This window comes from Hakea prostrata, chromosome 10 (assembly GCF_041222555.1).
Source record: "Hakea prostrata isolate BN-2017 chromosome 10, UWA_Hpros_2, whole genome shotgun sequence".
Classification (NCBI taxonomy): domain Eukaryota; kingdom Viridiplantae; phylum Streptophyta; class Magnoliopsida; order Proteales; family Proteaceae; genus Hakea; species Hakea prostrata.
In genome coordinates this window covers 26,652,306-26,680,234 of record NC_142609.1, presented here as the reverse complement: position 1 = coordinate 26,680,234, position 27,929 = coordinate 26,652,306, and the positions used below count along the sequence as shown (strand labels likewise).

General features: G+C 41.2%; 1 protein-coding gene and 1 pseudogene across 2 annotated transcripts; one reads left to right on the top strand and one right to left on the bottom strand.

Annotated features, from left to right (window-relative positions):
• The first annotated feature begins 1,484 nt into the window (after positions 1–1,484).
• On the top strand, positions 1,485–5,456 carry LOC149002380 (uncharacterized). 2 transcript variants are annotated; one of them, XM_089138974.1, is made up of 3 exons: positions 1,485–1,783; positions 2,994–3,038; positions 3,124–5,456. In XM_089138974.1, the coding sequence occupies exons 1-3, from the start codon at positions 1,583–1,585 to the stop codon at positions 3,145–3,147; spliced, it is 270 nt and encodes an 89-aa protein (XP_088995100.1). In that variant the 5' UTR covers positions 1,485–1,582; the 3' UTR covers positions 3,148–5,456. The 2 variants fall into 2 exon arrangements, with proteins under 2 accessions (XP_088995100.1, XP_088995099.1); XM_089138973.1 differs by having other exon boundaries at positions 3,110–5,456.
• Positions 5,457–6,378: 922 nt separating this feature from the next.
• LOC149002379 (pentatricopeptide repeat-containing protein At1g11290, chloroplastic pseudogene) lies at positions 6,379–7,116 on the bottom strand (annotated as a pseudogene).
• Between the last annotated feature and the right edge of the window lie 20,813 nt (positions 7,117–27,929).

The following is a 27,929-nucleotide window of genomic DNA, read 5'->3' as shown; positions in this document are numbered from 1 at the left end:
AAAAGAAGAAAGTGTATCTTTGTGAGATATTCTGAACCCTCAAAGGGCCATGTCTTCATTAGACTAGATGAGAATGAGAGGAGAACGGAACTTGAGTCTAGGGATGCAACATTCTTGGAGAATGATTTTCCATCTCTTTCAGGAGTTAACAAAGAATCATCGGAATTCTTTGAGACACAAGATAGTGGTCTTGTCACTCCAGGGATTCAGATTCTGGATAATGAACCTAGGGTTCATCCAGGATATCCTAGTGGGAGTGGGAGTGCAGATGTGATAGCTACCTTAGACGGTGAGCGATCTGACATGCACTTGCACCGTAGTGAGCGCGGGCTAGTTCCTCGTCGACTTTTTGACATAGAGGATGAAGCCTACATGGTAACTCCTGAAGAGATCGACTGTGTGATGACTTCAGTCGATGAGCATGAACCAAAGAGCGTGCAGGAAGCTCTTGCGGGGTCAAGCTCAAATGAATGGTTGAAAGCAATAAAGGAAGAGTTGGAGTCGATGAAAGTTAATCATGTCTGGGACTTGGTTGACTTGCCGCCAGGCCGAAAGGCAATTGGGAACAAGTGGGTTCTCATGATCAAAAGAAAGGCGGATGGATCTATTGAGAGATTCAATGCTCGTTTAGTGGCTAAGGGCTACACCCAACGAGAGGGCGTTGATTATGAGGAAACTTTTTCCCCTGTGGTTAGGTTTGCCTCAATTCGCCTCATACTAGCTATTGTTGCTCAGTTGGACTTGGAGATTTATCAGATGGATGTAAAAACTGCTTTTCTCAATGGAGAACTTGAGGAAGAGATCTATATGGATCAACCTCAAGGTTTTGAAGCAAATGGACTTGAGCGCAAAGTGTGCAAGCTTAAGAAGTCCATATATGGCTTAAAACAAGCATCTAGATAGTGGAATGTGCGCTTCCACCAAGCTATGATGGAAAATGGTTTTTCCATGCTTGAGGAAGACCACTGTGTTTACACCAAGAGATCTGATAATAATTATGTCATTCTGACACTGTACGTAGATGACATACTTATGGCTAGCAATAGCAAGGAGCTATTGGAAACCATTAAGAAATGGTTGTCCTCTGTATTTGATATGAAGGACATGGGTGATGCAAGCTATGTGCTTGGTGTCAAGATTGTCAGAAATAGGCAAAAGAGATTACTGGGTTTATCTCAAGAGACCTATATTGACAATGTCTTGATGAGATACCAGATGCACAATTGCAAACCAATTGATACTCCAGTGGAGAAGGGTTTGCATTTGAGCCTTGATATGGGTCCTAAGACTCCAGAGGAGAAAACCAAGATGGAAAGAGTTCCATATTCCAGTGCAGTGGGTAGCCTTATGTATGCTATGATGTGTACTAGGCCGGATATTTTGTTATGCAGTGGGTTTGGTTAGTCAGTACCCTTGTTGGAGTCGCTTATACGGGTCGCGTTTGCGACGCAGAGCCATCATCAAACTATTGTATTGTAAAGTGTAGTTCGGTGCTATGCGTTTGGTCTGTTAGCTCTCAGCCGACTGATTTTGCTTCTGCTAGTTGCCAAGCTCTTCCGGTCCCTGATAATCCCTATTATTAATGGCTTCATCATCAAATACTCCACCGCCATTAATGGACAGTAACAACAAAACGCTTATTCTGGAAGATGAGGAGGATGAACGACTTAATTTTTCCCCACACAATACACTCGCCGGAAATTTTTTGGAAGGCAAACGTTTCCGCCCTCAAGCGATTACAGATGGTTTGATTAAAGCCTGGAATACTGTGGCTGCAGTTGAGGTAATCCCTTTTTCTGATTCTACATTTCTCTTCAAATTTGAGTATGAGTTAGATTTACAAAATGTATTACATGAGAGCCCATGGGCGGTTGCAAGTAATTTGCTCATCCTTGAATGATGGAATGATGCGAAGAAATGGGACTTCAATTGGTGTGATTTTTGGTTACAATTCCATGAAGTGCCTCAGGAAATAGCAAAACCGAGCATTGCAATCAAATTAGCAAAAATGATTGGCATCCCTCAAAAAGCAATGGCTATTGCTGGTTTGCAATTCGGCGAGCAACTTCGATATTGCGAGTTCGAACCGCTATCGATATAAACCAGAAACTGCAGTGTTCCCTCAAGGTGCAAAGGAAAAATGGAGAAACGGTGGTGGTTAAGGTTAAATACGAACGTCTACCTCTGTATTGTGCGTATTGCGGTATTATTGGTCATGATAGCTCTCGCTGCAATAGTCTGTTTGAAGCTCAGAAGGAACACTAGATGAACCATGGCTGTGCTAATCATAATTTATGTGAGGCTTTCGAACCTATACAATATGGAGATCATATAAGAGGAAACCCACCACCTGCTCGTTTGCTTGAATCAGCCGGGAAGAATATCCAGGTCGCCGTTGCCAGAGATGGAGAAACAAGCACGCGCCACAGTTCAGACTGTACGGCTATTACCTCTCGGGCCACGATTTTGCTTCAGTCCAGCGCCTTAAATGCGCTGGACGGTTAAGCGGACCATTCGATGGCATCAATTTAATCCTAGCCGTTGATTATGGTAGCAAGGATTGAGTGAGCATACCGTTTGAGTTGCCGTCAATAAACCGAACCAGAGCTTCTTGACCAGACAAACCAACCATATGATTTTCAAAATCGTTTGAAAACACCAGGCGCGCGAATCCTCAGTTCGTCTTCTAACCTGGTTTTCGAAGAAGAAGCTCTGAAGATGCAAATGCTGATTTCTCTTTCTACCCTGATCTCCCATGATTCTCTCAAGTAGTTTCTTCCATCTCTGTTTCAGAAACAAATTGAAGAAAACTGTGCCCGAGAAAAAAGAGCCCCAACCCATCCCAACCCATTCGATGACTCTGCAAATCGATAACTCTCCTCTGAGTCCTCTCTAATCTTTGGCTCTTCTTCTCTCTCGTACTATCTCAGTTCTCTCTTTTCAAATCCAGCGTCTCCTTCATCATTGATGGGTTGTTGATGCTCCACTTTCAGGTGGCCATATCGGTGCCAGAGATGGCAAGTTTGCGCTATTTGCAGGTGAGGATGAAGGCTAGCCCAGATCAGTTCATAGAATTCAAGGATAATATCTCAGACTGATTTTATTTCAGTTCCTTCTTTTTAGGGATTTGATTTTATCCGGAGATAAAGCTTCAGAGGCCATCGCTGCTCTACAACTGTTGAAGTGGAGGAGATTTGCTTCTCGGGTGAGTTCTGACCTTAACCTCAAAACTGTAGCTTAGTCTTTCCCATTGTACGGTAATACAAAATCAACTCGTGAGGACTCTACAGGGAGAGAGTGAGCAAATTCTCCATCACTAGATTGTGTCTATTATGTGTTCGAAAATATGTCTGAGAATTTGGCAGGGAAGGATCCACCTTGTGGTTCAATAAAGCTGTAAGGATAGGGCATTATCAGTTTTACACAATCAACCTTTGGTTCTTCCATTCAGCTTATCTCTTCGCAATGCTTATCCTCTTTGAGATTTTCAAAATGATTATTCTCATGACAAACATGTTTCTTTTGGTGGTGTATGTTTTTTAAGATTTCCAGTTCTATTGCTGTACATTTTCCCAGTGCTGTTTATATTTAAAATTTTCAGAAATGGGTTTGCATAGTTTAGGTGTTTGATGTTAACAAATCGAATAATCCAGTGATTAAAATTCTTAATTCAGTTTTTCCCCCTTCTTAGTTTGAAAAAATTTTGTGTTCTTGTTAAGGGAAAAAAAGGGTCAAAGATTGGTGGTTGGCTAGTCTGACTGATTTTTTTAATTAGTAATCTCTTTTTTCTCAAATTAGATTACCTTTTAATTGACCATTGAATCGTTTTGTATTTAAAAGACCATTGGTCAGTTGGTCTTACTGTATGCAATCAGATATATTAAGTAGACCAATATGTGAGATTGAAATCGATTATTCTGATGACTCTTTTACTAATGGATCTCTTGCCTGTTTTAGAAGGAAAACAATGTGAACATTGGTTAGGGTATTCAAAAAATTCTAGGTTTTTTGGCTGCTGTCCAATTGATCTTTTCAACTTAATTATGTCCACAGCTGCCCACAATTTCAGCAGAAAGAAAGAAGTACTTCAATGGTTTCTTTATTGACAACAGTGATCTCCACTTGTATTGTTTTCAATGTTAGATCTTGGCTCGTCATTTCTTATGAAGGATAAAAATTGGTTAGGTAGTTGTTCTCTTACGGTCTGACCTCTCATGAAGGTCAATGTATAAAGCGAAAAATTGATCTGTTTTGGCTGGAAGTCCAAGTTCCTCTCTCCATATCATTCTGGCAACTAAAGGCAAGTCAGGTGAACATGGAAACTATCACTGCCCTCCCTACCACTGGTGATGAGGTTCATATTTGAAATATAGTGCTCAATGTGTTGCACAAAAATTAGAATGGTCTCCAATGCTAAATAACAATAGATTTCCTCTTTGAAGGGTGAAGAGCTATATCTTATTTACAATACATTTACTGAAACATAGTGTTGCTTATTTACAATATTTTTACATTGGAACGACTTGTACTCCCAGTGCACCATTGTTGGATAATACTTGGGCAATTGAAGATTGGGCAGCATTTAGATAGGATCTATCTCTTGCTTGCTTTGTTAAGAAAGTAAAACTTTAATTTATTTTTCTTTGTTTTGCTTATAATCTTGTTTGATGTTCTCATTATTGGTTGTGTTCATCCAAGTGTTCTAAAGTACGATTATTCTAACATATTTGATTTATTAGGTGAATCCTTAGCTCAACCGGGAGAGCACCTAGATATTATCTAGGGGATGATGGTTTGATCCCATCAGGATTTGGTATATAGAATGTTTATCTATAATTCAACTATTATTGTTAGACTTAGGTGAATGATCTAAGAAAGCTTAGCTATATGTGTCGGTTGGGGATTTGGTACCTTATTATTCATTAAATCCTAAAGTACTCTGAACTTCAAAACCCTGCATGCCTGTGGTATGACTGCAGAGAAGATGAATGGGTCATGGATTGGGAGTTTGCAGAAATGTTAGTTTATAAAGAATCAACTTATTCACTGAAGAACCTAGCTGAGCTGCCCTGTAACCCCTCGTGAGATGACACTATTATTAGGTAAGGGTTTGAGGGTGGATCAGTATGCCGGCTTTATCAACCAATTAAAGATTTTGGCAGTTCCATCACACCATTTAGATCAGTTGAGGAAATGAATTGTTACTACATTCGACAGAGAGAGGTGTTTTTTCTATGATAATAGTCAGTAAACATGGCAGTCCAAAGGTCAGCTTCAACTTGTATTATATCTGAATTCCAATACAGCAATGTTGGAGAATAGATTCCGTATATTTGTATTTTAAAAAGTCTGTTGTAAATCAAATTATAAATAAAACACTTCCCCAAACAAACAAATCTTAGAAGAATTCATCATCTGTAAGTGTTCATCTGAACTTTGAACTCTATCTCCAAATATTCTTCAGAGCCGACTTCACTTATTATAATTTCTACTTTATAATTAAAAACAAAATCAGAAATTGAGTAAAGAAGAGATCCTTCGATTCGTGAAATATCACAGTTGTGATAAAGGGAAGAATCCCTTTAGGAGATGAGATCATTCAACCATGACTCTACAGAATACTTGGAAGTTGGAACTCCCCCTTTAAGCTTTTCTTAAGATCTTAACCTTGTTAATATTGAATAGAGTATTGTTGGAAGTCTCATGTGAAAACCATTCAAAGCTTTGAGATCCTCTGTTTTTAGTAACTAGTAATATATTACAGGAAAGTCTGTTTGAATTATGTTTCTTTTCAAGTGATTTTTTTTCATTCTCTATGGAAAAGATTCATCTTGCACAAGTAGTGAAGAGTAACCTTATTAGCCATAAAAGAGCAACATTGAATTAATAACCAGAAAAAAAGAAATTGATCAAATCAGTAAATGATAAAAGAAAAAAAAAATTATGATGCAGAATGTCTTCAACAATAAACAAATAAGCGGGAGATGTTAAGGATGATAATCTACAACTGGTTAATCAGCAAATATATCTATACATGAAGATGAGAGAAACTCTAAGTAATAACTTTTTTATTTTAATAATTCTTACAATAATTTGGAAATGCATTTCTTTCTATGCCCTTTGCTATATGGACTTCTAAAGTGTGAGCCGCCTGTACACTCTTAGTACTCTGGCCTTTTTAACTCTGAAAAGCTCCAGTATGATAATCCAAGTATGTCTGATGCCACTGAGACACCCCAACCATGAAAGGGGGGGGGGGGTGAGGGAAGAAAAATAACTAACTCACCTTATATAGAACATGTAAATGGAAACAGGGGAGAGGGTTTCTGACCTTAGGAAACAGTGGACACGCCTCTCTGAGTCATCTACCAACAAACTTCACCAATAATCAACACAGTTGCAGATTCCATTTTTGCAATGGTGGAACCGGTGCATGTCCCTCACTATGATCTCTCTCGCAGTTACAAGTGAGATGTATTTAGTTGCCTCATGGCAATCACTACAAACACGAAGGTTCTTACGAATGTTGATGGGGGTACTTGAGTTTGTATTTATGAGTGCAAATGCAATGGCCAACTTTTCACTATGGGTATTGAGCAACTGTTCCTTCACATCATCTTCGACATCATGTATGGAATTTGCTACTGGTACATAACCAGCACCTTTGATATCATTTATTAGCACTTTGAGCTTTGCATATATCCTTTTGGACTGCGGATGGTCTGTGCTGCCAGAGTAGAATGTATGAACTTCATTTCTAAACTCAACCAAACTGCAACCTGGAGTCTTTTGAAACCCTTTTTTCTCCATCAGTGTCCTAACTTTGGCTACGTTATCCCACATTGAAGCATTAGCATATATGTTAGACAAAAGCACATGATAACCGCCTTCTTCTGGGCCTAATTCAAACAGTCTTTTTGTTGCCTTCTCTCCCAACTCAACATTTTTGTGAATCCTGCAAGCACCCAACATAGCCCCAAACACATTAATTCCAGGTTCAATAGGCATCTTCTGGATGAAGTCCCAAGCTTCATCAAGCTTGCCAACACGTCCAAGAAGGTCCACCATGGCTCCATAATGATCCATCCCAGGCTCTATGCCATAATCACTCTTCATCATGGTGAAGAATCGCCATCCATCTTCCACCAAACCAGCATGGCTGCAAGCTGAAAGCACGCATAGAAAGGTAACATCATTAGGCCTTGTAACCCCCTGCACATTTGTGAAATCCGGCCCAAACCTAGTTAGGACACCCTATCTGTTTTGGGTAAAGAATGGTTAGTTTAAATGTTACACCTTAAAGTTGGACCTTGATTTGATCTTAGCTTGTTGCTTGTTGACCCTTTTGGTTGATGAATTGGTGTCGGAGCCCAAGCCCATGGACATTGACGATAATGCCCCTCACTTGAGAGCATTGTCAGTGTTAGTTTTGAATATGTGCACCGAAGAGGGGTGAATTAGTTGAAATACCTAATGAACTCCTGTGCCCAATCTGAATATATTTCCCGAAACTATACTTCTTTATGGACTTGTAGGAGAAAACCCCACTCAATTTGACCCCATATAACCCTCCAAATCCTTGTCCGAAGTTGCTGAACTATGTCTGGCAAATCCTGCTTGTGCATCGAAGAAGGTGAGCTTATTTGATGGACCTAATGAACTCCCATGCTTGATCTGAAAGTATTTCTGGAAACTAGACTTCTTTATTGACTTGTAGAAGAAAACCTCACCCAATTTGACCTTGTATAGCCCTCTGAATCCCTGTTTGAACCTTGCTGTTCTGCTTGGTCGACTGGACCACTCGACCAATGGTTTGCCAAACCTGTGAAATTGTAATTTTAGGGTTTTTCACTTATATTTAAACCCTACTTCGTGTTTATTTGTTACGGCTGCCTCCTAAACACTTTTGGAACATGAGAAGACCTCTCCGAAACTCTCTCTGGTGATTTCGAAGGCTCCTCTGCAGATCTGAAGCCTCTCATTTCTGATTTGACAATTCAAGGTTAGTATCTCTTATGAATTTCTAATTATTCTTTCTTTGTTCTTATTCTTGATTGAGATCAGGAAGAAGATGCTGCAATCTTGCAACCATCTATTCCATGATCTCATTCCATCCTTTGAGATCTATGATCATCGTCATGATCTCAACCCTAGCCAAAAGGGAGAGATTTTGAGGGGAAATTCTTGGGTAACCCTCATGAGAGGTTAACCAATTTGGGAACCCTTTTATTTCTGTTAATTCATTGGACCCTCCCCAAAACCTTTCTTGATTGTAAATTCTTTGCCCTAGGGTGAATCTTTATTCTCCCTAGTCTTTCCGTGGGATACACGGATCCTTGTTAGTAAATCCCTAATCGTATGATTAGAATTTCTTTCCTTTCACTTGAATTGAGAACCTTATTTTCTCTCATTGGTAGACCCTTCCTAATTCCATTCTTGATTTTGTAATACTAATGAGATGTTCCTTTATCTATCTTGGGTTGTTTTTGTGAGAGTTAAATATGGGAAACTCTCATGGGAGGTAACCAACTCTTATGAGAGGTAACCATATCTGAGACCCTAATGTTCTTTTATCTGTTGGAAACTTCCCAACACCTTTTCAGATTGTGCATTCTTTGTTTCTCTTTCCCTAGGGTGAATCTTGATTACCCCTAGCCTTTCCATGAGAGCCATCGGTTATGTATGATGAAACCCTAACCCCTTTGTTATAGACCTTTTGAGATTGATTTTCAGACTAAGATCTCCCCCATGTCTTCATTAGGGTTAGGTTGTACTTGGTCATCAACCTCATGGGCAATGTTTTTATTAACCTAAACTACATTTCCTATGATTTCTTGTTATTTTCTTGATAACAATCATTCCCTCTCTTCATTAGGGTTAGGTTGTACTTTACTTGTATTAGCTTAGAGCTTTACTTAGATTTCGATCTACCTTCCGCATATGTTGTGGAGTATATTTCCGCTATACTCTACAGTTGTCTTTTGATTTGGTATCATGTTTTCGCACTTCGATATTCTTAGTGATTCTTTTGAGATCTTTTCCTGAATTTTATTATTAACTTATTATAATACAATGATTTGTTCTTGCTTTTGATTATGTTATTGTGCTAAATGGATATGATTGTTCCTAAACTTGATCTTTTGGGTTGTGGATCACTTCCCCGGGTAATCCAGATAGGGTACCGGCTGGGGGGATGTGACATTCTTGATAACAATCATTCCTTTTCATCCAGTGATCTTAACCTGTTCATGTGACCCAAAAGGGTGAAACCCTAGCTAATTAATTCTTGAAACCCTACCCTTGTATGATCTCTTTGGAAACCTTTTGGTAACCTCCCATGTGAGGGAAACCTCAAGGGTAATATTTATGATAATCTAGATTTGATATTCTATAATTCTTCTTGTTGTAATTGGCCAACAATTTACTTCCCTTTCATCCTGTGATCATGACCTTTTCATGAGAGCCAAAAAGGATGAAACCCTAATTTCTTGGATATATGTTTTTGACCCTGTTAACATCCAATCAATGTGTTTTCTTTATTAGAATCATAACCTATCATCCTCTAGTTCATTATCCTTGATCCATACTATATTCCCTCATGATCTATGTTTAACCTAATTTCTTGGATATATGTTATTGACCCTGTTAACATCCAATCAATGTGTTTTCTTTATTAGAATCATAAATTATCATCCTCTAGTTCATTATCCTTGATCCATACTATATTCCCTTCATGATTTATGTTTAACCTAATTTCTTGGATATATGTTATTGACCCTGGTTAACAGCCAATCAATGTGTTTTCTTTACTAGAATCATAACCTATCATCCTCTAGTTCATTATCCTTGATCCATACTATATTTCCTTCATGATCTATGTTTAACCTTATTAGGTTAACCTTCTGGTTCCTAAGTTGTAACCTGGAAACTTGATTTGATTAATGGTTTGATGTCCTCTATAGACTTGGATGCTTCCATTGAAGTTTCCCCCTTATTTTGTACCCTTTTGAACCACAAAATTCGGATTCATATTCTAAAAATTCTGATTCTTGAAGGCTACTGTCTCTATTGGTTGACTCATTGGTCGACTGGGTCAGTAGACCAATCAATCGACTAATAAGTACAACAACCTCTTTCTTGGTCTGTTTTGATTGTTTTGATATCTTTCCTTCTATGTACCTTTCCTAATATGTTGTATACACTTGTTTAAGACTTTCTTCTCAGGTTTAGTCAAGGTCTTACTTGATTTACTAAGTTCCTATACGAGTTAGAAGGTAAGGACAATTATTTCCTTAATTACATAGATCGCATGCTCTCTGGTTTCTACCTTATGAAATTATGAGTTTACCTACTGTTGTTATACTTTATATTTCTAATTTTCTACTGTGAGAACAGTAGCATTTGTTTATGTTTCTTTTATTATTTTAACTTATATGAATTTCTTATTACTATATTGTTTAAATGATTTGATCATGACCTTATATTCTCTTTTATATGATGAACTGTTGATTGTGTATGTCATGACTGATCTGAATGTGTTTGATTAGGTATGATTCGGGATTGGGAGGTGTCATGAGAATCCAAGGACATAAGTGTCAAAAGGACAACTTCCCAATCCCAAACCAAACTTAAGCAAACACATTCTCAGATCAGTCATAACATATACAACCAACAGTTCATCATATACAAGAGAATGTAAAGGCAAAATTAGATTAGGCAATAATAGGTAATTCATATAACATGAAAAATGAAAAAGATAATATAAACAAGTGCTACTGATCTCACAGTAAGAGATCAGAATTAAATTATAATAACAGTAAGTAATCTCATAGTTTCATAAGGTAGAAACCAGAGAACAAGTAATCTATGTAGTTAAGGAATTAACTGTCCTTACCTGATTATCGAAGAATATGATCCAAAACCAAAGAGAGCAACTCCAAACTTAGCAAATAGACTCCTAACAATCATAGATACAACATTAGGGAAGATGCCTAAAAGATCAGAGAGCAAACGAATCAATTCGGGCGAAAAACGAAGCTACTGACTCCTTTGGTCGAGTGCTTGGTAGACTGGCCCAGTCGACCAAACAGTCGACCAAGCAAGTCAGTACGGAATTGTACAGACTGCTTTGGCCATAACTTCCTCGTTTGAAGTCGGAATGATCCGAAATTCGAAGGGGAACTTCCTAGGATGTATTAGAATCATATAGGAAGATAAAAACATCAAGTCATGGGGAAAATTTGGGTTCTTGATTTAACCCAAGAATTTAGGGTTTCAACCTTATGGTTCCCATAAAAAGGTTGAGATCACAGAATGAAAGAAAATTAAATAATTGGCCAAAGGCAATAAGAAAATCATAGGAAAACTAATTTAGGTTACTAGAAATATTACCCATGAGGTTTCCCTCGCATGGGAGGTTAACAAGAGTTTCCGAACTCCAAAGAAGGGTTAGGGTTTCAAGAAAATCTTCGGCTAGGGTTGAGATCATGATGATGATCATAGATCTCAAAGAAACGAAGGAGATCACGAAGGGATGGTTGCAAGGATGCAAGCATCAACTTCCCGATCTCAATCAAGAACAAGATCAAGAAAAGAAAATTAATAATTCGAAGAGATACTAACCTTGAATTGTAAGAACAGAGAAGAGAGGTTTCAGATCTTCAGAGGAATCTTCTAAATCACCAGAGAGAGTTTCGGAGAGGTGTTCTCACGTTCACAAAGTGTTTAGGAGGCAGCCGTAACAAGGAAATAAGAAGTAGGGTTTAAATAAGAGTGAAAAACCCTAAAATTACAATTTCTCGGATTTCACCTTCCTTTGGTCGAGTGCTTGGTCGAGTGGCCCACTCGACCAGGTCGATCGACCAAGGCATAAAGAAGAAGGAATAATCGTGGATTTGGAGGATCAAATGGGCTTTAAACCTTATGGGCTTTTGCATACACATCCAGTAACAAGTCAAGTGTGAAGAAATACCTTCAAACCAAGTCAGATAATACTCCAAGTCCTTCAACTAATCTCATCTTCAGACAACCGCAGCTTCCTTTCCAAATCTACACAGACATCCAAGTATGGAACTCCATCAACAACATCCATGGGTTCGGAGTCAAACACCATGTCTTCTACTGAGATGGCCCATAGTTGGCTTCTTTCTTTACTCCGGGTCTTCGGACCTAAAAACAACCGGGTTACCGGGTCAAGGTCAGGGTTAGGTTAGGGCTGGGTTTCACATTCTCCCCCCCTTAAAAGAAATTTTGTCCTCGAAATTGAGAGCGTACCTGAACTTCCAAAAAGTTGAAGAAATTTCTCCTTCATATCTTCTTCCTTCTCCCAAGAAGCTTCTTCAGGGGTATGGTTCTTCCAACGAATCTTTACCAAAGGGATGGTGCGATTCCGCAATTGCTTATCCTTCTTATCCAAAATTTCAGCTGGCTCTTCTTCATAGGTCAGATCGACACTAAGTCCTTCGGGGGCTTGCTGTAGAATATGTTCCGGATTCTCAATGTATTTCCGAAGCATCGAAACATGAAACACATTGTGCACAACAGCAATAGACGGAGGTAATGCCAATCGATAAGCAACAGATCCAACTTTTTCCAAAATCTCAAAAGGTCCGATGTAACGAGGGCTAAGCTTTCCTTTAACATTGAATCTCATCACACCCTTCATAGGTGAAACTTTCAAGAAAACTTTCTCCCCAACCTGAAATTCCAAATCGGTCCTTCTCTTATCAGCATAAGATTTTTGTCTTGACTGAGCAGACTTAATCCTTTCTCTTATCATATCGACCATTGCGCTAGTAAATTCAATCAACTCCGGACCTAAGACTTTTCTCTCTCCAGTCTCAGTCCAGTACAAGGGTGTCCTACATGTGTTACCGTACAAAGCCTTAAACGGAACCATGCCTATAGTTGCTTGATAACTGTTGTTATAGGCAAACTCAACCAAAGCTAAGTGTTCATCCCAATTTCCACCCATATCCACTACACAAGATCTAAGCATATCTTCCAAAGTTTGAATCATCCGCTCAGATTGTCCATCAGACTGTGGATGATGAGCTGTACTCAAGTTCAATTGGGTTCCCAAGGCTTTTTGCAAACTGTTCCAAAACCTTGAGGTGAACCTAGGATCACGATCAGACACAATACTTAAAAGGCACACCGTGCAAACGAACTACATTATCCACATATAGTCGAGCAAGCTTATCCAGAGTATGAGTGATCTTCATAGGGATGAAATGGGCTGATTTGGTCAACCTATCGATGATCACCCACACAGTGTCATTACCTTTACTTGTCCGAGGTAAACTAGTCACAAAGTCCATAGAGATGTCTTCCCACTTCCAACTAGGAATAGGAAGTGGCTGAAGTAATCCAGATGGAGGTTGATGAACGGCTTTCACACGTTGGCAAGTCTCACACTTGGCAACAAAATCATCAACATCGGCCTTCAAACCAATCCACCAAAAATGTTCTCTTAAGTCTTTATACATCTTGGTGCTTCCAGGGTGTATCGTGAAGATTGACTGGTGCGCTTCCTTTAAAATTTCTTTCTTGATTCCTTCATCAGCAGGCACACAAAGTCTTCCTCTAAACAATAAGGCACCATCCATAGATATACCAAAGTCAGGATCCAAATCAGGATTCAAAGAAATCTTCTCGATCTTCTCCTTAAAATCCAAATCAGAACCTTGCAGAGCAACAATTCGATCTCTAATGGTGGATCTCGCCGACATAGCAGACAAAACAACTTCCGCACCTTCAGGGACAACTTCTAAACCAAGATTCTAAATTGAAGACATCAGAGGTTGACTCAGAGCATTCAAGTCCATTACTTTCTTCTGACTTTTCCTGCTAAGAGCGTCCGCAACCACATTCGCTTTACCAGGGTGATACTGAATGTCACAGTCATAATCAGAGACCAATTCTAACCATTTTCTTTGTCTCATATTTAACTCCTTTTGGGTAAAGAAGTACTTCAAACTTTTATGATCCATGAAAAGCAATCTTCTCACCATAAAGGTAATGTCTCCAAATCTTCAAAGCAAAGACAACAGCGGCAAGTTCTAAGTCATGAGTGGGGTAATTCCGCTCATAATCCTTCAACTGCCGGGAAGCATAGGCTACGACCTTACCATGTTGCATCAGAACGCAACCCAAACCAATTTTCGACGCATCAGTGTAGACTGTCAAACCACCGGAATTATTAGGTATAGTTAAAACCGGAGCACTTGTCAATCTAGCCTTCAATTCTTGGAAATTCTTCTCACAAGCGTCAGACCAAACAAACTTCTCTTCCTTTCTAGTCAACTTAGTCATAGGAGCAGCCAACCTAGAAAAATTCTCAATAAACCTTCTGTAGTAGCCTGCCAAACCGAGAAAACTTCTTATTTCCGTTACAGTCTTTGGTCTTTCCCAATCAGTAATTGCTTGAACCTTTTCGGGGTCAACACGAATACCTTCAGCAGAAACCACATGGCCGAGGAATACTACACTCTTGAGCCAGAAATCACACTTGCTAAACTTAGCGTAAAGCTTCTTTTCTCTTAGTCTTCGTAAAGTGAAATCTAGATGCCTTGCATGCTCTTCTTCACTCTTCAAATAAATCAGGATATCGTCAATGAAGACTATCACAAACTTATCGAGCGCATCGTGAAAGACTCGATTCATGAGATCCATGAACACAGCAGGAGCATTAGTCAATCCGAAAGGCATAACTCGAAACTCAAAATGACCATACCTTGTTCTAAAAGCTGTCTTGAAAATATCACTTGACTTCACTTTCAACTGGTGATATCCAGACCTTAAATCAATCTTCGAGAACACTGCTGCACCCTTCAACTGATCAAAGAGATCATCAATTCGGGGCAGTGGGTATCTATTCTTAATGGTCAACTTGTTCAACTCATGGTAATCAATGCACAGACGCCACCTACCGTCCTTCTTCTTAACAAACAAGACAGGAGCTCCCCAAGGTGAAACACTAGGTCGGATGAAACCTCTATCCAAGAGTTCATTCAACTGCTTTTGCAACTCAACCAACTCAATGGGAGCCATTCTATATGGAGCCTTGGATACTAGGGCAGCACTAGGGATTAGATCAATAGAAAATTCCACTTCTCTATCAGGTGGTATGCCTGACAGATCTTCAGGAAAAACATCGACGAAGTCACATACAACGCCAACTTCTTCTACTTTCTTTCCTTTCTTAAACTTTCCTTCAGATGGCAAACCCTCAACTAATGCATAGACTTGCATCAGTGCAGACAACGTCTTCTTACAAATTCTTCCTTTCTCACCTTGGAATTCAAACATTGAACTTCCACTAATCCGAAATTGAATTCTCTTCGAAGAACACAAAATTACCGCATTATGGGTAGTCAACCAATCAATACCCAAAATGACATCAAAATCCATCATTTCCAAAAGTACCAAATTGGCTTCCAAATTCTTCCCATCAACCAAAATAGGACACTTAACTAATCCTTTATCTATTTTCACAACAGTCCAAAGAGGAGTACAAATTGATAAACAACTAGATAAAGTCTTAGGTTCCAAATCGATCTTCTTGATAAATGCAGACGATATGAAAGAATGAGATGCACCCGTATCAAATAACACAAATGCAGGAATAGAAGCAACAAATAAGGTACCCAGTAACCACTTCATGATTCGCATCCTGTTCAGTACCGCATTATCGAACACTCTTCCGAAGGAGGAACAGGAGCATTCTTCACTACAAGAGCAGACGGCTGAACAGGACCGCTTTGGACATTCGCGAGCAAAATGACCAGGGCTGCTTCGAGAAAAAGCAAACAGATTGTTGGGCCCAACAAACAAAGTGCAACCGGAGGCTTCCGATCCAAAGGCCTAGGAATAGCATTCACGGCCTAGCATTCACATTTGACGGCGGCCGATTCCCACCAAACCGACCGGACCGGCCTCAGTTGCTGAAATTCATGTCTCTCGACCTACACTCCTAGACCGAAGAGCAGAGGTAGGGTAAGGCGTAGGTCTCACAAAACGTCGATCAGTTCGATCCACAAATCCAGGATTCCTTGGCTGCCAGGGTCTTTGCACTCTAGCATTCTCTTTCTCCGTTTCTTCCAGCTTCTTGGCATTCTACACTGTGAAACCCAGCCCTAACCTTGACCCGGAAACCTTGTTGTTTGTAGGTCCGATGACCCGAAGTAAAGTAAGAAGTCAGCTTTGGGCCATCCCAAGAGAGGACTTGGTGTCCGGCTTTGAATCCATGAAAGTTGATGATGAGGTTCTATTTATGGAAACCGAATCCTCGATGAAGATCTAATTAGTTGATGGACTTGGAGTGCTCTCTATCTTGGTTTGAAGGCATTTCTACCTATTAGGTAAGTCACTTGACTTGTGTGCAAAACCCCTTTAGGATTGGATTTGATCTGGACCTTCAATTCCCTCGTTTTGGTCTTGTTTGCCAAGCATTGGTCGATCGGATTGGTCGATCGGGCCACCGACCAATCCACTCGACCAATGAGTGCTGTCTTTGGCAATTAGGTTGTTCTTGCTCTATTTAAGTCCAACCTCGAGTCCACTTCGTATTTGCTGCTTCCAAACCCTCTGGAACGAACCAAAGACCTCTGCAAGTCATCTCTCTTGCATCCTTGGTGTTTTCTTGACGGATCTTCGTCGGAACTCTTCTTTTTGCATCAAAAGGTATGTCTACTCTCTCTTCTTCTCCTCCATCTTTGTTTTTCTTTCCTTTTTGAGTTGAGACAGTAGAAGAGATGCTGCATTCTCTGTTGCAAACATCTCTGAACATGTTCTCATGTCATCCTAAGGATTTAAGGCTAGAACAATGATCTTAACCATGATCATTGCAAGCTTTTGAAGGATTCATGATCAAACCATGATTTAATCTCTGTTAAACTTCTAATCTGAATTCTGATCTCTTTGGATCTTCTTTTGATTGATCATGTTAGTAGTAATTACTGTGTTTCTTTCCATGATCCATAATCTATAGATTTCTAGATGTTCTCTTCTACCGTACTATGTGTTCTTCATGATGCATGATAGTTACATATATGGTAGGTTTTATTTCCTTATTTAGATTTATGCTTCTAAGCCTTATTCCATGAAGACTATGTATGTTCTCATGTTTTCATTACCAAAAGCAATGATCCATCCTCCTATTGTTCTTGTCTTTGTTTTCTATTTCAAATTCATCAAGATCCATGTTTGAGTTAATTATGGTAACTTTTTGTTTCCTAATTTGGATCTTGATATCTTGATTTGATTGGTGTTTTGAGGTCCCCTATATGTTAGAATACTACTGATGTAGTCTACCCCTTGATTAGTATCCTTTTGAACCACCAAATTCGGATTTCATATCTTAAAACTCTGATTTTATAGGCTATCGTCTCGCATTGGTCGACCGATTGGTCGACTGGACCACTCGACCAATCCACTCGACCAATGAGTACAAAGAACTCCGGATTTGGTCTGTTTCGGATGTTTTGATATCTTTGTCGTTAGGGATCTTTCCTAATATGTTGTATATACTTGTTTAGGACCTTCTTCTCAAGTTTGCCAAGATCTTACTTGATTTCTTAGGATTCCTTATGCAGTTATAAAAGGTAAGGATGGTTATTTCCTTAATTACATAGATAGCATGAGTATAGTTTCTATATTTGAATATCATTAATATGTTTCCTAAATTAGATTCTTACAATGATATACTACTGTTGCATAACTTTGATTACAGTAGCATTACTTATTCATATTGAATTGATTCATGTATGATTTACTTACCAATGTTATACAAGTGATTGTAATTATTGATTTCTTTCCATATATGAGGTTACCATATATGTGATGATATGAATTGATGCATGTGTATGCTTAAGTATGGTTTGGAAAGGAGAGGTGTCCTTTCGACACTTCTGTCCTTGGACTACTACGGGAATATTATGGGATGTTTCCGGAGATGCCCTCTGGACACCTTCCTAAACCGTTGGATGACATATCTAGGATTGTCTAGTAGTGTTTGGCTAGGATGTCCTGTTATGTCGACCCTAATCGGAGGGGTATTGAGACCGAACGACCCGTGGTAGCAATGGGGATTCATGGGCGCTCAAGACCGGTAACCAACCCGTGAGAGGACAGAATCACATTGTGGGGGCCATTTATTGGTAGGGTTGCATATGGTTAGACTTGGGCTCACGGGCGCTTAAGACCGGTAACCAACCCGTGAGAGGATGTGAGAGCTTCCCGTTTACCATATGTGGATGATCAATAGGGTTGATGAGTCCGTAGTCCGAGTTGGTTGGTGCCATAGGATACGCCGACTCTAGTGTGAAGGATACTGGAAAGGATCGTCGTGGACGAGGAATGGAAGTATCTCGGATCTGACTTGATGTAACCAAGTAGAAGACTTGCATTTGGCTAGGTTTTACCCCCGACATGCGCCAAGCATTTATACCAAATGGTTGTGAGAGAGTGTGTTGACTTAACCCCCCGCCAAGGTTTGTCCCGAGGGATGAAGGACCCATTACCAATCGGCCGCTCAAGACCGGTGAAATGATCCGTGAGAGAATCCAAGATATCTTAAATGGTTGAGGATGTGAGTGGACTTTCCTAAAGAGGTACGGTGCTATGACTTAAAGCATGTCCGCCAATAGAGACCAAAGCATCCATAGAGTTAGATTCATTCATTCATTGTTTGTCTCATATCATATTGCATTTATGTTTGTTCTGGAATTCTCGCCATTTATGTTATTATGGATTTTAATCGCCTTACCGAGTTTCTTTGAAACTCATTCCTTTATTGTACAATGTTGTTAGACTATCCCGCAGTACCGAGTACTATGACGGTCCCTATGAAGAAGCGCAAGGCGAAGAGGCATATCTCCAGGAAGGTGATTGCGGTTACCACAATTACTCGAAGATCCCGCGAGTGGTTATGCTCCGTACGATGCTTAGTCCGACCATTGAGTGGAAGCGTCCTTGTGCTATTTATGAGATTTACACTTACAAGGATGTTGTCTATAAAGTGGAGAACAATTTAGTTACCCAATGTACTTGTTACTGGGATTAGATTTTGTCTAGTTTATTCCTTTAGAGCTACTTTTCCGCTGGATGTAAAGTGGGATTTTTGCTTCACTTTACTTGTCTGTTTGATACTCTGATTATATCCATTATTCTGATTCAGTTATGATTCATTCTTTCTTTATTGAATCTATGATTTATCTTCCGCACTCATGTTATGATTGTTCATGATTATGTTATTGTTTATGTGGGAGGTTGATCACTCGATACCCGGATCTTCGGGCCGTGGATCACACTCTCGGGTATGCCGATAGGGTACCGGCCGGGAGGGCGGATGATTGGTATCGGAGCCCAAGGTTCGAGGAGATCCTAACCACAAAAGACAACAACTGAACATTCCCGAGTCATTGATCCGAAATGACTCATCTACTCTTAGAAGTGAATAATAGAACACCGAATTAGAAACTTGACCTTTGAGGCATAACAGAACATTTCCGAATAACATACCATAATTATACTTGAACAAATGGCACTAATGCAAGGAAAAGAAAGGTGCATAACATACAATAATTAAAGAGGAACAAAATGAACTTCATTAATTTCAAAAGTTTTTACAAGGATTACATCTGAAATGCATAAATGGAAATCCTAAGGTACAACTCTATCTAGGTGATCTACTCCGATCTCTCGTATGCTCCGAACTCCTCTCGCTAGCCGAGTCACCCGATGCTCTATCCTATCCCGTCGTGACTCCATCCTCTCGTACATCTGCTCCTCGTCCGACCTCCATCCTCTCTAGCATGGAAGTCATCGATCTCATCTCGTGCACCAAGATCCGAAGTCTCCGGAACCGCATGTGAAGGGCCACCTACCTCGAAGTGTGATGAAGGAAACTCGTGATGCACAGTGCTCAGCCTCGCGCATATCTCGCATCATCTCCGGCCCGATCATCACTATCAGTGACCGATATCCTCTCCTCCATCCTCTCGATCCCCGATCCTCATCCTCTCGATTCATCATCATCCTCACCCTCCGGGACCAGGAGATCTCTCCGACCGATGTAGTCTCATCCGGCGAATGGTCCGAGTCCCAATGGGGTATCCCCGTGATCTAGTGTCCATCGGTGTATCCTCGAAACTCACCCCGAAATGCCCGAAGATCAAAGTCGAAGCCTCCCATAGCAAAGGTTCCGCATGCTAGGCCGCAGAACCAAGTCCAAAGATGACCCGCTGAATGATGTAGGAGAGATCGATCTCGAAGCCCATGTAGATGCGGTAGATGACTAAGGCCTCCATCACCGTGACCCGATGGTGATGTCCGGCTTTCGGCATGATGTTTCGGCCGACTATGCGACCGATAATACGTGCAGAACCCGTCATCCGTCCGCTAGTCCACGGTGTGTAGCATCGACGGCTATCCCATAGCGTAGAGCATATCTCGCGAAGCTCGTACGGCATCGATGGTTGTCCAGATCCGCTCCCGCAGTATCCACACACACCGCCGTGGATAGTAAGGAACCCGCAAGATCTCAGCCGTTGTCCGGTAGAGAAGCGAATCCGAGTCCGGGAAGACCCCGCTCCCCGAGGACAAGTCCGAGTGGATGTCCCCGGCCCCGAGCCTCCTCCGTGTAAGTAAGGTTGCCGAAGAACAACCTCACTAGCTCCGGTATACCGGCAAATCCTCGGTGAAGAGATGAGTCCACCGCAAAGTGTCGAACCTCTCGCCGAATCCTAAAGGCTCCGAGCTGGCGTAAGTGAAGTAGACGCCCATCTCGATGTTACAATAGCTGAAGTAGGCCTCGTACAAGAACTCGGCCCGAGGTGTGTCAAACATGTCCTGGCCTCCTAACCTCCTCTCTAGGCTCGAAAGGAACCCGACCTCTCCCCTAAGAGCACCTACGATGCGACCACGACCTCTACCTCCCTCCTCGTCCTCCCCTCTCGCATGGTGTATCCGTGAAAGAGACAAGAGACAATTCCAATTAGTGCTATTTCAAGATTTGAGCCAAAAGGGTATTTTCGTAATTTTTCGGAAAATTTCAAATTTGGGGGAAATTTGATTTGAACATACTAGCATGTGCGCAATACTTGGAATTTCATGTCTATGAAGTTGTTTTGATGAAAATCGATCGAAAACTTGGATTAAAGCGAAAAATTCAGCAAGAAGAAATTTGGGGATTTTGCAATTTAGGTCAAAATTGGATTTTTGAAAAGTTGAAATTGGTTAAATCAAATTGTATGGACCTATCTACAATGTCATCTTGAGCATGTAGCATTTGATCTCGTGCGAAAATTTCAAGCGGTTTGAGAGAAAACGAAATTTTTCTAAAGATATCGATTTCGGTATAAAACTTTGCGAGATGAGCACCAATGTGTTAAAACTTGTTGTCTATGCATGGCATTGTGTTTAAAACCTAGGGAATATGTTTCTAAGCATTCCTAAGCATGATTTCTAGCATTGGATACAAGTAAAGCATGGTTTTATTGAAATGCAAGCATGAGAAGATGAAAATGGAAGAAAGAATGAGAGATTTACCTTGTTTGTGAAGATGGTGTGTTGTGGTGTTGTTGTTGAAGCACTAAATCACCTCAAGAACACTTGTGGGAACTCTTGGAGATTTTCCCTAGAGCTCTCTCACCTTTGGAAGAAGTTAGAATGAGGTTGGAATGTGGAAATGAGGCTTATAATGCGAATTTTCGCATTCTCGCTTCATTGGTCGACTCATTGGTCGACCGGGTCACTCGACCAATCACTCGACCAATGGTCACAAGTGACCTCATTTGCTGTTGAATTTTTGGAAAATGTGATTTTTGCCTTATGGAATATTGTTTGATGACTATATGGATATATTTGAGCATGATTTAAGTTTTCAAATCATTTGGACTTGTGGTTTATGTTGAATCTTCGAAATTCGGTATTTTGATGTTCTCGGTTTTGCATAATGGTTACTCCGAGAAGTGGGCGTGGTGAATCCAAAGGGTCATGGAGGTGGTGAAGTACCTGGTCATGGAGGTGGTGAAGTACCTCATGGAGGTGGTGAGATACCAAATGCTGATCGTGGTACTCATGAGATCCCCGGTGCCCCGAATGTTGGAAGTTTCAGAGATATTGCCAATATTATGGGCAATATGATGCAGCAAGCAAGCAGCTCAGCTCAACCAGATGTTGGTGGGTTTCATGACTCGCATAATGAGACCCGGGCTGGTGCTAATGTGAATCCTCATGCCGCAGCCCCGAATGCGGGAGGTTTAGCTGAACTCCTCATACTCGCCCGATGGAGAGTTTTCTCAAGATGCAAGTACCCACTTTTACCGGAGTTACCAAGGACCCCTTGTTTCCTAACAAGTGGCTTCGTGAGTTGGAGAAGGCTTTCCGACATCCGCAATGCTCGGAAGCTCGAAGATTTTGTTTGCTCGAACGTAGGTTGCAACAAGAAGCCGATGCATGGTGGATCTCCACTCGTCCCGTTTTTGGAAGGTTTGCATGCAGGAGTTGTAACTTGGGAGTTATTCAAAGAGGCTTTTTGTATGAACTACTTTCCCGAGGCGGTGAAGGATGCGAAGGAAGCCGAGTTTATGATTCCGACTCAAGGAACTCGTCTGTGTTGGAGTACCAACAAGTTCGAGGAGCTTCATTTCTTTGCTCCAGCATTCTTTGAAGGAAGACCTCGCCAAAGCAAAGAAGTTCTTCAAAGGATCGCGCCCGCCATTAAAGCTTACCTCACAGTCCCAGCCTATAGTGAGCTATGCTCAAGTGGTGCAGAACTCGAAGAAGTTGGAAGAAACAGAGAAGGAAAGTGCTCGTGTGCAAAAGCCTTGGCAACAAGGAATTCTGGTTTGGTGGATCGCAATGACCGTCGCTTTGTGAGACCTACACCCTACCCCACTCCTACCTTTCGGGCTAAGAGTGTAGGTCGAACACGGGTTTTCAGCAGCCCGGCCAGTTTAAACAAGATGGCGGAAACCGACCACCAGCAAGTGCAAGTGCAAGTGCAAGTGCAAGTGCAAGGCCTTTTGTTCGAAGCCCTCTCGTTGCAGCCACCCCCGTTGGATCCAAAGAATCCCGTTTGCTTCTACCGCAAGCAAGCTGGTCATTTTGCTCGTGCCTCGTCCGGCGGCCCCGCCCAAAGCAGCCTCCCCCTGGTGAAGAGTGCTCCCCGCTCCCCCCCTCTCGGTAGAGTTTTCAGTATTTCCAAGATCGAGCAGGATCCAAGCCATGATGTGATTACAGTGTACATTGTTAGTCGCTTCTATTTCGCATTTGTCTTATTTGATACGGGTGCATCTCATCCGCCATGTCATCTCGCATTCATCAAGAAGACTAACCTAATCCCCGAGAAGTTGTCTAGTTGTTTATTGATTAGTACACCCATTGGTCCTCGTTGTGAAACTAGATAAGGGGTTATCTAAATGTCCCGTGTTGATTGGTGAGAAGAACTTGGAAGCCAATTTTGTGATTCTTGACATGAAGGACTTCGATGTTATTTTGGGAATCGATTGGTTGACAGCCCACAAAGCCGTGTTCCTTTGTTCCTCAAAGAAGATTCAGCTCCATATTTGTGGAAGTCCGGTCTTTGAATTTCAGTGGTGAAAAGAGAAGGGTTTGTAAGAAGGTGTCTGTCTCGCACCGATGCAAGTCTATGCCCTAGTGGATGATGCTTCATCCGAAGGCAAGGGTATAGTGGAGAAAAGAGTCGATGAAGTCGAGTTGTCTCCGGACTTTGTTGATGTCTTCCCCGATGATCTATCGTGAGTGCCTCCGGACAGAGATGTCGAATTCTCTATTGATCTCGTCCCCGGTGCTGCTCCGGTATCTAAAGCTCCGTATAGGATGGCTCCTACCGAGTTGAAAGAGTTGCAAAATCAGTTGAATGAGCTCATTGATAGAGGTTTCGGACAGCCTAGTGTGTCACCTTGGGGAGCTCCGGTCTTGTTCGTCAAGAAGAAAGACGGTAGTATGCGCTTGTGCATCGACTACCGTGAGTTGAATAAGTTGACTATCAAGAATAGATATCCGCTGCCCGTAATCGATGATCTCTTCGATCAGCTTGAAGGGTGCAGTTGTGTTCTCAAAGATTGACTTAAGGTCCGGATATCACCAATTGAAAGTGAAGTCTAGTGATATCTTCAAGACAGCTTTCCGAACGCGGTATGGTCACTACGAGTTTAGAGTCATGCCCTTCGGATTGACCAATGCTCCTGCGGTGTTCATGGACCTCATGAACCGAGTATTTCATGATGTGCTTGATAAGTTTGTGATTGTTTTCATTGATGACATCTTGATCTATTCGAAGAGCGAAGAAGAGCATGCGAGTCATCTAAGTTTCACTTTGCAAAGGTTGCGGAAAAGAAGTTGTTCGCTAAGTTTAGCAAGTGTGATTTCTAGCTTAAGAGAGTGGTATTCCTTGGTCATGTAGTTTCAGCCGAAGGTATTCGTGTCGATCCCGAAAAGGTCCAAGTCGTGGCTGATTGGGAGAGACCGAAGTCAAGAACGGAAATAAGAAGTTTTCTTGGATTGGCGGGTTACTACCGAAGGTTTATTGAGAACTTTTCTCGGTTGGCTGCTCCTATGACTAAGTTGACCAGGAAAGAAGAGAAGTTTGTTTGGTCCGACGCCCGTGAGAAGAATTTCCAAGAGTTGAAAGATAGATTGACAAGTGCCCCGGTTTTGACTATACCCGATAGTTCCGGTGGTATGACAGCTTTATACCGATGCGCCAAAGATTGGTTTGGGTTGTGTACTCGATGCAACATGGCAAGGTCGTAGCCTATGCTTCTCGGCAATTGAAGGATTATGAGCGGAATTACCCCACTCACGATCTAGAACTTGCCGCCGTTGTCTTCGCTTTGAAGATTTGGAGACATTATCTCTACGGTGAGAAGATTGCCATTTTCACGGATCATAAGAGTTTGAAATACTTCTTTACCCAAAAGGAGTTGAACATGAGACAAAGGAGATGGTTGGAACTAGTCTCCGATTATGATTGTGATATTCAAGATCATCCTGGGAAAGCAAATGTTGTTGCCGATGCTCTTAGTAGGAAGAACCAGAAGAAGACTTTGGATTTGAATGCTTTGAGTTTACCATTGTGGTCTTCTATTGAGAGTTTTGATTTGGAAATCGTTCCTGAGAATTCTGATTTTATTCTTTCGCCATGACGGCAAGATCTGGTCTTAGAGATAAGATTGTTGCTCACAGAGTTCCGATCAAGAGTTTTTGACCAAAGTTGAGAAGATTTCTTCGAATCCCGAGTCGGACCCCGACTTTGGTATATCCATGGATGGTGCTTTGTTGTTTAGAGGAAGACCGTGTGTGCCCGCAAACGAAGAAGTTAAGAAAGAAATATTGAAGGAAGCACACCAGTCACTTTATCAGACACCCGGGAAGCACCAAGATGTACAAGGACTTGAAGGAACATTTCTGGTGGATTGGTCTAAAGGCGGATGTTGATGATTTTGTTGCCAAGTGTGAGACTTGCCAACGTGTGAAAGCCGTTCGACAACCTCCATCTGGATTACTTCAGCCTCTTCCTATTCCTAGTTGGAAGTGGGAAGATATCTCCATGGACTTTGTGACTAGCTTGCCTCTGACAAGTAAAGGCAATGACACCGTGTGGGTGATTGTTGATAGGTTGACCAAATCAGCCCATTTCATTCCTATGAAGATCACTCATACTCGGATAAGCTAGCCAGGCTTTATGTGGATAATGTGGTTCGTCCGCATGGTGTGCCATTGAGTATTGTTTCGGATCGTGATCCTAGGTTCACCTCAAGGTTTTGGAATAGTTTGCAGTAAGGCCTTGGGAACCCAATTGAACTTGAGTACAGCTCATCATCCACAAGCCGATGGACAATCCGAGCGGACAATTCAGACATTGGAAGACATGCTCAGCATCTTGTGTGGTGGATATGGGTGGCAATTGGGATGAACACCTAGCTTTGGTTGAGTTTGCCTATAACAACAGCTTATCAAGCCACAATAGGCATGGCTCCATTCAAGGCTTTGTATGGTAGTACTTGTAGGACACCTTTGTACCGGACTCGAGACAGGAAAGAAAAGTCTTAGGTCCAGAGATGATTGAAGCTACAAGTGCTATGGTAGATATGATAAGAGAAAGGATTAAGTCCGCCCACCAAGACAGAAATCTTATGCCGATAAGAGAAGGACCGATTTGGAATTTCAAGTTGGAGAGAAAGTCTTTCCCAAGGTCTCACCAATGAAGGGTGTGATGAGATTCAATGTTAAGGGAAAGCTTAGCCCTCGTTACATTGGACCTTTCGAGATTTTGGAAAAGGTTGGACCTGTTGCGTATCGATTAGCATTACCTCCGCCTCTTGCTGGTGTGCACAATGTGTTTCATATTTCGATGCTCCGAAAATACATAGAGAATCCGGAACACATTTTGCAGCAAGCACCCGAAGGACTTAGTGCTGATTTGACCTATGATGAAGAACCGGCCGAAATCCCGGATAGGAAGGACAAGCAACATGGAATCGCGCCATTCCTTTGGTGAAGATTCGGTGGAAGAACCATACCCCCTGAAGAAGCTTCTTGGGAGAAGGAAGAAGATATGAAGGAGAAGTTTCCTTACCTCTTTGGAAGCACAGTACGCTTTCAATTTCGGGGACGAAATTTCTTTAAGGGGGGAGAATGTGAAACCCAGCCCTAACCTTGACCCGGAAACCTTGTTGTTTGTAGGTCCGATGACCCGAAGTAAAGTAAGAAGTCAGCTTTGGGCCATCCCAAGAGAGGACTTGGTGTCCGGCTTTGAATCCATGAAAGTTGATGATGAGGTTCTATTTATGGAAACCGAATCCTCGATGAAGATCTAATTAGTTGATGGACTTGGAGTGCTCTCTATCTTGGTTTGAAGGCATTTCTACCTATTAGGTAAGTCACTTGACTTGTGTGCAAAACCCCTTTAGGATTGGATTTGATCTGGACCTTCAATTCCCTCGTTTTGGTCTTGTCAGCCAAGATTGGTCGATCGATTGGTCGATCGGGCTGCCGACCAATCCACTCGACCAATGAGTGTCTGTCTTTGGCAATTAGGTTGTTCTTGCTCTATTTAAGTCCAACCTCGAGTCCACTTCGTATTTGCTGCCTCCAAACCTCTCGGAACGAACCAAAGACCTCTCGCAAGTCATCTCTCTTGCATCCTTGGTGTTTTCTTGACGGATCTTCGTCGGAACTCTTCTTTTTGCATCAAAAGGTATGTCTACTCTCTCTTCTTCTCCTCCATCTTTGTTTTTCTTTCCTTTTTGAGTTGAGACAGTAGAAGAGATGCTGCATTCTCTCGTTGCAAACATCTCTCGAACATGTTCTCATGATCATCCTAAGGATTTAAGGCTAGAACAATGATCTTAACCATGATCATTGCAAGCTTTTGAAGGATTCATGATCAAACCATGATTTAATCTCTGTTAAACTTCTAATCTGAATTCCGATCTCTTTGGATCTTCTTTTGATTGATCATGTTAGTAGTAATTACTGTGTTTCTTTCCATGATCCATAATCTATAGATTTCTAGATGTTCTCTTCTACCATACTATGTGTTCTTCATGATGCATGATAGTTACATATATGGTAGGTTTTATTTCCTTATTTAGATTTATGCTTCTAAGCCTTATTCCATGAAGACTATGTATGTTCTCATGTTTTCATTACCAAAAGCAATGATCCATCCTCCTATTGTTCTTGTCTTTGTTTTCTATTTCAAATTCATCAAGATCCATGTTTGAGTTAATTATGGTAACTTTTTGTTTCCTAATTTGGATCTTGATATCTTGATTTGATTGGTGTTTTGAGGTCCCCTATATGTTAGAATACTACCGATGTAGTCTACCCCTTGATTAGTATCCTTTTGAACCACCAAATTCGGATTTCATATCTTAAAACTCGATTTTATAGGTTAT

What these genes read in the sequence shown, in the direction of transcription:
- LOC149002380 (XM_089138973.1), top strand. Translation starts at nt 1,583, where the DNA reads ATGGCTTCATCATCAAATACTCCACCGCCATTAATGGACAGTAACAAC. An exon ending in ATACTGTGGCTGCAGTTGAG is followed by an intron (nt 1,784 to 2,993) that starts GTAATCCCTTTT and finishes CTCCACTTTCAG; the next exon opens with GTGGCCATATCGGTGCCAGA. An exon ending in CAAGTTTGCGCTATTTGCAG is followed by an intron (nt 3,039 to 3,109) that starts GTGAGGATGAAG and finishes ATTTTATTTCAG; the next exon opens with TTCCTTCTTTTTAGGGATTT.